At 34.2% G+C, this 11,094-nt stretch overlaps 1 protein-coding gene across 1 annotated transcript; it reads right to left on the reverse strand.

The window, feature by feature from the left end:
* Nucleotides 1-6,465: 6,465 nt before the first annotated feature.
* LOC133857799 (protein BIG GRAIN 1-like A) lies at nt 6,466-7,913 on the reverse strand. The gene has a single exon (XM_062293144.1). The coding sequence runs from the start codon at nt 7,630-7,632 to the stop codon at nt 6,544-6,546; it is 1,089 nt and encodes a 362-aa protein (XP_062149128.1). The 5' UTR covers nt 7,633-7,913; the 3' UTR covers nt 6,466-6,543.
* Nucleotides 7,914-11,094: the final 3,181 nt, after the last annotated feature.

Genomic DNA, 11,094 nt, shown 5'->3' on the forward strand with positions numbered 1-11,094 from the left:
AAACGGTCGAAAAAGTCACGTGTATGTCACGTGATTGCAATTCCGTCTGGTTTTAACGCCTAAACCAGACGGAATACCCTAATGTGAGGGTTTAGGATAATTGAATACCCGGGTTCGACAATTTTTGAAGTTTAGTGTTCTTCCGTCAAAACGGCCTATAGTTCGATACCCTTTTGTGAAGTTATTCATTTTTTTAATTTTTTAATTAATTTGTAAAGATTTTTTATTTTTTATTTTTGTAATTTTGTATATTGTGACATGTGTCAACCCTCATGGATTAATATGTGGCGGACAGTTAATTTTTTAACGGAAAACTTGACTGAGGTACTAATTTGGTATTTTTTTTAAAACTAAAACATCATCTGTGATGCGAATTGAAACTCAAAGACTAAAAAATAAAATTTTCAAAACTCAAGGACCAAAAGTGTATTTAACCCTAATATTAAAGATGACATTGTTTATTGAAAGACAAATTTTAGACTTACACTACTGTTAATATGTAATTAGAGTGTGTTAAACAAAAATTATTAGCTGCTGACATGGCCCGACCATGACGCTGACGCATGTCAATAAAAAGACACAAGAACAAGCAGGCCCAATACTACAATGAAGCCCGTTTGGATGATTGGAATGGTAGGTCCACCAACATATTCAAACTATTTGTTGGTTCAGATGATGTAGGCCCAAAGCTCATGAATTCGCAGGTTCGAATTGATAGATGGTTGTATTTTTGAGACCAATAGAACCAGGCCAAAACCATTCGGCCAAAAATATACATTGTCGGACCATAACTGGACATGACTTAAACAATGGGTTTAGGACTTTTTGAGTTCAAAACTCCTGTCCAGCCATTGGATCCGTATTGAATTTATTGATGAGTTTTTTCTTTTTTCTTTTAAAAAAAGTGTATATTTTGCAATAACAATTTTAAAATGTATAATTTTGAAACATGGTAATTTTAAAATATATTTAATCAAAATATAATTTTTAAAAATATAGTGAAGTATTTGGTGGAATTTTTATTTGGCCTTTAAGATAACAATACATACTACTGTTTAAAAATTGCCCTTTTTTTATTTTTATTTATTTATTTATTTTTTATTTTTTTTGAAGAATATTGCTATACTTCACATCAAAATCACACCAGTAACACCACAATCACACTATAGTGATGTCAGACGTGGCACGGGCTAGAGTAACCCTTAGTTTTTTTTTTTTTTTTTAAAACAACGGCAGATTTAAAGGCTATTAATCAATGTCATACGAGCATAGTGTGATTTTGGTGTGAAGAATAATATTTATCTTTTTTCAAATGAGTAATATTACATACCACATAAACATCTAACAAATATTCTGCAACGTTAATGTGGTAAGGTCTAATAACTATATATATATATATATATATATATATATATATATATATATATATGTTTGCTCTGCTTTTTATTCTGCCAAGCAATCGGTAGCCCCTTCCCAGGCTTCCCGAACTGAAGAAGGAGAAATTTCTCCCCCTGCTTCTATTTCTCCCTTTGCTTCTGATTTAAATGCTCCCATGTATGAGCCTATTTTCATCATTGTAATACTATAACTGCTTACCTCAAGAAAATGAATTTTCATGATCTTGATTGGCCTTCTTTGGAAAAAGATATTCATTCCAAAGAAAACCTCTGGCATAGGCTTATTTTTGCTAAATCTTTTTCAAAACACGAACAAGGTTTGATAAAACTTCAATAGGTGGAAAAGATGATTGAAGATCAAAGGCATATTTTGTTTTTCGATTTTCTCCAGGAAAATAAACCTAGTATTTTAAATATTATTAAAAAACCTTTTATTTTGGCTAAAGATAACACAGTTGTCAAAGCCTCTCATATATATATATAATAAAATAAAAAAGACTATTAGACCCTGTCACTTCAATTTTATGGGATATTTGCGAGATGTTAACATGGTACCTAACATAAAAAAGACTATTAGACCCTGTCACATCAACTTTATGGGATATTTGCGAGATGTTAACATGGTATCTAACATTACTCTTTTCCTTTCAAATGATATACTTTTCGCGATGAGCAATGCTACTCTTTACATTCAATTTGTACTAGACATGATGTGTTTAGTCACTTGAAACACTCAACGTTAACTGATGTGAAATAAGTACAATACATAAGTGTAAAGAATAATATTATTCCGCAATTTCGTTTGAAGATGCACTTTTGTCTGCTAAATTGCAAGACCAAACATGCTCAAATTGGTAATTAAAAATCTCTAAAAGATAAAGAGTGGTTGGTGCACAACATTTATACAGTCACTCACATTGGTGGAACCCAAGCATATGGATTTCACATATAAAGGTTAGAGAAATGATCAAAATACTCGCAATGTACAACAATGGTGTGTGTGAGTCCTACCCCAATGTGTCTTCTTGTTGTACAATTGTTGTACTCCAATAGTGCAAGGATCATTTCCCTAAAGGTTATACTAATGTGAGTGGTTGTGTAAATGTTGTACACAATATTATTGTGCTACAGTGCAAAGATATTTTTCAAAGAAAAAAGTTGGTGTTCATTTCGTACTAATAAATTTATTTTTAAAATGTGTTAGTTGTACAATATAAAGGTGTATAATATTTGTATAATAAGACACATTGGTAAGATTCATATATATATATATATATATATATATATATATATAAATTCATTAATATGTCTTTGTATAAATATCGTGCACTTTATATTACGAAAAAAATCATTTTTTTCTTTTTGGGTGGTTAGATAGCACGGTGTCGATTGTGAAAGAGTAATGGGTGAGCAGCTATGATTTTTCTTCACCTGAGGGCCTGACAGGGAAATGAGAGATGGCTGAGACACGTGGGGGGCTTTGCCTTTGGGAAAAGCCAAATACAGTACAGACACGGACCAGGTGGTCACGTACGGTTCTGCCTCACATTTATGAGTACACGTGCTCCTTTGTGACAATGCTTATCCTCAAACTGTATTGGAATTTCTGGCAATTATATATATAATTCTTGTAGAGTAATTCTCCCTAAATATTGCCTTATTAGAAGTAGGTTTATTTCCTAATATTGATCCATTCACAATTAAAATAGCACTTTCCTAAAGATGTAACGAGGAATTCAAACGAAGACTTAAAAATAATTAAAAGAGAGTAATGTTAGAAATTATATTTCTGTTATATAATGTTAACATGGCCGCTTCTACTAGAGTTTAGATTTTTTTAACAATAATTAGTTTAAGAGATAGTTAAAACTATTACATCAGCATTGTAGAATAATTAAGTGTTTTAAAAGGGTTAAATACATATTTGTTCCTTGTGCTTTACGACCTTCATTTTTTGTCCCTTTAGTTTCATTTTTTTATCAATTTTGGTACCTGTGGTATATGAAAAGACGGAAATGGTACCTCCGTCTGATTTTCTGTCATGTTGTTGTCTGGATGTTGTTGGAAACGATGTGTAAAAAATTGGGTTCTGGGCTTGAAATTTTTAGGTACCCAATGACGTGGGTGGACATTAGTTTTGGACGAGAAATCAGACGGAGGTACCATTTCCGTTTTTTCATATACCACAGGTACCAAATTTGATAAAAAGTGAAACTAAGGGGACAATAAATAAAGGTCGTAAAGCACAGGGGGCAAATATGTATTTAACCCGTTTTAAAATATTAAACTATTAATAAAATGATTGAATTCATCATTTTCTATCCATTTAAACTTTTGAAATAAGATATAATTTAACACAATATCATAAATCTGCTATTGCCTACCGCAAGATAGATATAAATGTTATTCGTTGGATGGGACGGACTGACTTCCTAAAACAGGAAGCTGACTAGAAGATGGATATTGCGGAAGGCTAAAAGGATAGCGGCGGGGTGTAGTGGTGGTTTTGGAGGTCGCATACCTTGGTTGCAGTGACATCGACACTGACAAGTCTTCTCATTTTCGCAATCCCAACAAGACTAGTAGTAAGGGACACAGAGAGTGCTCCCTCAGCATAAGCGCTAAGCAATAATAATTCCTCAGATTAGTCATCCATTTAGGGCTTCTAGGTGACGTACACAATATTGAACTCTAAGAGTTACATTTGCTACCTTGTTGTCACGGGCTGGCTTTTCAAAGAGATACTTTAGCAGGTCCATCCTTGCAATCAGCATGGTCGACTAGTTCAGCATGTAGTGGCGTAGGTGTTGCGAGGCCAGTATTTTTCACTTAGTTCCCCCAAGATGGATTTCGAGGGTTAACCTCCCAAGAAATACTAGAACATCTCTTGGTGTACATCCGGAATGACATAGATATAATTATTTTAATTAAAAAATTACATTTATCCCATCCAAAAGGACATAGATGTCTATGCCATTCCAGATGTATACCAAGAGATGCTCTAACATTTCTTTAACCTCCCTTGCCCAACTCTACTGTTTTCTTTGTAAACAAATATATTGAGTTCGAATCTTAACAGTACTACAATTTATCTTATTTCAATTAAATATTCAATGTATTGATGAAACTTTACCGACCCAAAATGCATCGTCGTATTACGACATATACGGGGGAGATGGAACCTACTACTTATAAACTAGCTAGATGGCTGGTATGTGGTCCTGATCAGCTTTGAGTAAAACGTATATAATTGCCCCACATCCACTTGTTACAAAATTATAATCCTTCCATGCATATATGTTCGAGATTTGTGCATGGTTGGTGAGAAACATGCCCCACGAATTCTTACTGGCAATAGGTATAGTGGGGATCTATAGTTTTTTTTTTTTTTTTTTGGACTCAAAATAATTAGGGGTGTGAAAAAACACACTAAAAAATTTGGCGAAATAGGAATGGGAAATGATAAATATACAACCCCATCACAACTAGGAGATCGATCGTTGCAAAGTCGTTTAGCAAGATGTACAGTATCCCAAAATAGGATACTTACAAAAGAATCTTTAGTCTTGCAATTTTCTTTGTATTTTTCCCATATGCTACAGAAATATGATTATTGTGAATGTCTTTCGTTCTCTTTTCAATCTTTGATATGGGAGTAGATAATTAAGGGATGGTGTTCAAGTCAACCATGGTGGCCACTGGTGTACCAAATCATCCCAAGAATGTATACTTTGTCATAAACTTTTCTATTTTCTCCTTTGGTGGAAAAGTTAGTTTGGATTTTTGCCATCATGTCTGATCCTGCTACATTTTTGACTTCTCAGATTCCCTTGTCAGCGTCCCTACTTGTCTGCCAAGTGTTCTACTGTTGTTCGTGTGGATATTATATGGTAATTGCGATATTAAGATCATTGGTAGGTTGGGATTTTATTCTACCCCAATTAAGTTTGATCACCATTACTGTTAACAACAATGATATGACTTATGAGGATATGCAAGTTTTGTGATTGCTTCTGATACGAGATCTGATATTAATATAATGTAGAACTTAAAAGCCAGGTGGTACACCTAGGAACGTAACATATCACCACGTTATGTTTATGGCAGCTCATTCTATCTTATAGGCTGTCCCCTCCGAGACTTAAACGTGTGACGTCGCGTCTGACTCTACTATCAAATTATATAAACTTTAGGTAGAACTCACACGTGAATACCGGCTTGCAAATGGAGAGTGCCTAATAATTAATATACACATAATTAAAATTATACTTAAGTCATTTGGGACAAGTATCATTAGGTTACGAAGACACTATTCAACAGCTATGGTTCAGAATTTGCTCTGGAAAATGACAAAATAGACAAGCTTTAGGTTGGCAGGGGAAGCTCTCTCTCTCTCTCTCTCTCTCTCTCTTTGGCTTCTAAACACACACACACACACATATATATATATATATATAACAGATTTGAGGGAAAGTAAGTCCAGGTTTTACAAGAATAAATCTCAGCATTGGGAATTTTGTTGTACAGGTGCTGAACAGAGATCTTTGCAACTGCAAAAGGATTTACTGATTTAGTTTGAATCTGCAGAGGCACTAGTTGTTACCATCTGTTGTATGGCTCGCATTGAAATTCACTGTTTCTTCCTGCTTTACTTGCAATAAAGTAGTCATTCAAAGGGACAAAGTTCTACACTGTAATCATTTTTAATTCTATGATTTCAAAGTGGGACTAAATTATTAGTGAAGCTGATGCCATGTGCTGAGCCAGTGAAAAAGTAAGTGCTTTTAACTTTCTCCATTCTCATGGGGGAGAGAGATCTATGTAAGCTTTTCCTTTTTCACTTTTAAAATTCATCCTTGTCTATTGCCTTGACGATTAAGCTTGTGAATGTGACATTTAGCTTTTGAATTGCTATTTCACATTAAACGGTCATTGCTCTCCAGTTTGGCTTGCCCTACTGAACCCTCTTCTTGTAAAAACAAACGGTAAAAATTGCTTCCAGTAAAGACATATATATATATATTCCATTAGAAGTTGTAAAATGACTTAGGGAAATGTAAAACAAAGTAAAAAAAAAGAAAGAACTAATTAACAACCCAAAGTTAATTAAGTTCTCCAAACCATTAATTACATTGATGACAATGAACTACAAAATAAACCCATTAGCAATTGCTTGATTTGTTTGCAAATTAGTAGTTTCATACACAGGAAGCTCCTCTCTATACCTTCCAATCCCAACAAGGTGATCAAGCTCAAACAAATCCGAACTGGAACAGCTCTGAGCATCATCATCATCTTCCTCATCATCAGCATCAGCATCCCCATTGTCACGAAAACCTCTCAAATTGAATGCACTTGTACTCTTCTTTACAGAACAAGTTTTTGCAATTTTTCGAAGAGTTGGAACTGGCATTAGGCAGGGATCCTCTTCATAGATACATTTATGAGCGCATGGCTGAGAATCCTCACCAACGATCACGTCGAGAGGAGAGAACCTCACTGACCTTTTGATACCATTGCTCAATTTTCCTCTTGAAGCAGGGGTTTTGCTCAGGCAAGACCTCGAAAATGAAGCCGCCGAAGAACACGCAGGCTTGGATTTAGGCTCCAAGTTCACATCTTCCACAGCTCCAACATAACACATTTTGGCTTTCTTGACATTATCCGAATTGAAAATCGAATTGAGAAAGGTAGCAATGCGACCGCCAGGTGAAATGGGCTGCTTCACTTTCTTCAACTCACCGTAGATTTTCAATGCCCGTAGTTTCGTCTTCGTAAAACCACCCTCAATCTTCGGCTTGGACTGCTTCTCTGAATTCCTATACTCCACGTTCGCTTGCTTCTTGGAGCTCTGCAATTTCGGCTTCAATTTGTGTTTGTAGCTCGACTCTGTTTCGGAGGATGAGAAGGCTGCGCCAGAGCTAGACTCTGAGGAGCTTGAGGTTGAGTTGAAGAGCACAGAGCTGCGAATGCTCTGCTTCTCCATCCAATCTTCGATCATGACCGCTCGGCGAAGATTCATCGCCTCCTTTTTCTCTTCGCCTACCCAAGTGCCACGCTTAGCTCTAGAACTGCTCTGTTTCTTGAACATGGTTGTTTCTTTGAAGTGGGCTTCGTCGGCGTTGGATTCGTCGATGGAACGGTAGATAGCGTCGAGGAGAGTGGAAGAGAAAGATGGGGTTCTCCTCCTTTGTGGGAATGTGTCTTCTCGTAGCGATCTCTCCCTTCTGTACATATTTGTGATGTACAATGGAATTTTGAAGATGAAACAGAGAGTCTTTCTTCTTCTTTTTTTTATAAGGGAAAACACAGAGGAGACGAACAGAGGACAAGACTGAGGTCTTGGGTTTAGTTTATGGGTAGTGAAGAGCTGTAGTGTTTGCTTTGAGAACGTCAAAAGCTGCAGGAGACATTAATAGAGTGCAAGTAGATCATGTGAAAGAACAAAAGAAAGAGAAAACATGTTTCTTGCTGTGCTTGTGTACGGCTTCAAGTAAACATAGATGAGAGAGATACGACCACTGGCACTGAGCAAGGAAGACAGGGAGAAAAAGGCAAATCACACGCTTGGATTTGGACTTTGAAAAAGTAAAGGTTGTAATCCCACCCGAATCCAAACTCCACTTGATAAGGTTAACAAAGAATACAAAAAAAAAAAACTCGGCTTGAGTTTGGCTCAAGCTATATGTCAAACATACCACGAAGATGTCCTAAAATTTTTTTGGTTCTTCCAATTGTTTTACATAAATTTAACCAGCTCAAGGATGAGATTGTGAGATTCATTTGTTTCGAATAGTCTAAGATATAAGATTTATCTACCTGAGACAGGCGAGCTTTGTAGTCTTCATCGGCTCTCGTTGAAGGGATTTCAATATGTAAGAACTAATAATAATTTAAAGAGAGATAAAAAAGAAGAAGAGAGAAAACATAGATTTTAGGTGGTTCGGCTTATGGCTTACATCCACACGTCAAAATCTTTTCTTTGACTACATATTTCCTTTATTCATTTTATAGTATACAAGACTCTATTTATAGAGAAAGAGTCTTAACGTTACAAGTCTTTTTTAATTTTACATTAACAACAATAAATTTAATTTATCATTTTATAACTCTTGTTTCTTGAGTACTTGTAACTATTGTCTCTTACTTGCAACTCTTGTCACTTGATTTCTTATAACTCTTGTCTTAATACAATCCATGTCATCTATATACTTAAATTAGGCTTGATAAAAAGTTTGATTCTTTTATCATTAGTCAATTCAATTTGAGTTAAGGATGTCAATTTGTGTTTTCGTGGTGGGTTTGAGTTGTAACGAGACATGAATATAAAATTATTTAGGTCAATTTTAACGTGCTAATTTCGTGTCGGGTTCACATGTCGTGTAAAAAATTGTCAGTTTTAAACGTCTCTTGTCGAGTTCGGATAATGTATGGGTATAAAGTTATATAAATCAACCATAACCCTACCAATTTAGTTAAACAAGTCAAACCCCTCAACCCGAACTCTCTAATTTTGCGTTGAGTTTGTGTCGGGTTTGCAAGTTATGTTGAAACTTGCACGCTTTAATCTAAGCTCAACCTATAGTGAACAAAGTATTATTTTAAATTGAGTTATAATTTTATTTTATTTTTTTCATTTTAGTTTATTAAACTGACATGATTCTCATGTGTATTTTTTAATAGGACATGTTTTCTTAAATGTACTTTTAAAAATATAGTGACACATGACAGTTTAATAGATTGCGTTTAAAGAAATCCGTCCAACCCAATTAAAAATAAAAAAAATAAAAAAGAATAAAACTTTGTCCACCTTTAATGAAACCCGAACTTACATATCCCTATTTCTTAATCAGAAAGTTCAAAAACTACGTAACATAATGAAGATAGTTAGAAGATAACTTGGATGAAAGAACGAAAGTGTAAATGTAAGAAGTTCCATTAATTCCCTTAGGCTTAGGCTCCGTTTGTTTGTTTGGTGTGCCTGATCATCATCGAGTCATTTTAGACCACCATCGGGTAACTCCAAGCCACCCTGGACCACAATTGAGCAACCTCTGAGTCACCGCCCGACCACCATCGAGCCACTGTCGTTTACTACTGAACTATCGACAGGCTTCCGTCAGACCACTGTCGAAACTCAATTTATCAGGTTAATTTTTTTAAAATTATTTTATATTAGTATTTTTATGTTATGAATAACAATTGATTTTTATAAGTTAATATAATTGATTGAAAATATAAAAAATATTTGTAATTTTTCGTACGTGTCAAACACAAAAAAAATATTTTCTTGAAAATTAATTTATCTCAAAACATTTTACGCCGGAAGAAACAAAACATTAAAATCCATTCTCAAACTTGTTTATCAACATAATAACTTGTTTGAGTTGTACTAATTGATAAAATATTTCCTAAAATAAAGATGTGAAAGAGAATATAATATGAAATATAAATAAATAGACACAAAGAATTACATGGTTCGGTTTATGACCTACGTTTATAGAATAAAAAGTAAATGTAGCCACGTTTATAATATAACAAGCTCTTATTTATAAGAGAATTAAATAATACAAATAGACTTCAATTACAATTAGGTAACTGTGATTAAGTGATAGACTTTAATTCTAATTATGTCAGTCTTCAACTGTGTCTAAGTAATAATCTTTAACTGTAATTAGGTTACAATCTTCAATTATAAGTAGGTGACAGTCTCCGGCTATAACTTGAATTTTATATCTCTTATATACACTAACAAAATGAATTACCCTTTCAATAAACAAACATAAATAGGTATATATATCAAGCAAATCGAAATTCTAGAACTTTTCATGAAATATTCGATTCGTTTAAAGAAAAAGTAGAGAGAGAGAGAGAGAGAGAGTAATTATGGGTGTTAAAAAGTGGAATAAGATCCCATACATGTAGCTAATCGTTTTAGAGCACTAGAAACTTTTGGAATGGTGAACGTGGTGCCGTTTTCACCAAGAGATATTGTTCCATATTCGATAATTGTAGAAAAATGAAACGATTTTTTGGGTAATAATTATAGGGTATTATTGGTCACAACAACTATTGTAAGCCAATTTGTAAGCCACTGCATACTTTTTATAAATACAGTAATGCCCTTTTCCCATTAATAATTGCAACTCTTCCAACTCAATCAAAAGATGCAATCTTTGAAGAGTTGTATTTATCCCCCTATCAAGGAACACCTTCCCTATCACTCTTGAGAGATAATTGTATATGTGGGAGCAGACCACCCTCCGGCCCCCCCCCCCCCCCCCACTCCCCAAAGTTTTTCATGTTTATCCTCTAATTTTATTTATTTATTTTTTAAAAAAAAAACTTCACTTAATCCCCTTGACCTTTCATCACATTTGCAATTATCTCCCTAAACTTCAAAATCTCTAAGTTTTTTAGTGTATCAAATTTTCAATTTTTTTTTTTTTTTTTTTTCACTTTCACATCTCTCCATTTAAAATTTCCGTTAAATCTTAATTGACGGGCGTCTAAATTTTCAAAATGCCGCTCTTTCTTCTTCATCTTCTTCTTTTTTTAATTTTCAAAAAATTTGGTAGGATTTCCAAAATGCTCATCCTTTTTCTATCAAAAAAAATTGCAAGAATTTAGGCGTTGGTCAAGATTTAACGGAGTTCGCAAAAATATTCAAGTATGAATCTTTGAATTTTAAATTTTT

The sequence above is a fragment of the Alnus glutinosa genome, chromosome 14 (genome assembly GCF_958979055.1).
Source record: "Alnus glutinosa chromosome 14, dhAlnGlut1.1, whole genome shotgun sequence".
Lineage (NCBI taxonomy): Eukaryota > Viridiplantae > Streptophyta > Magnoliopsida > Fagales > Betulaceae > Alnus > Alnus glutinosa.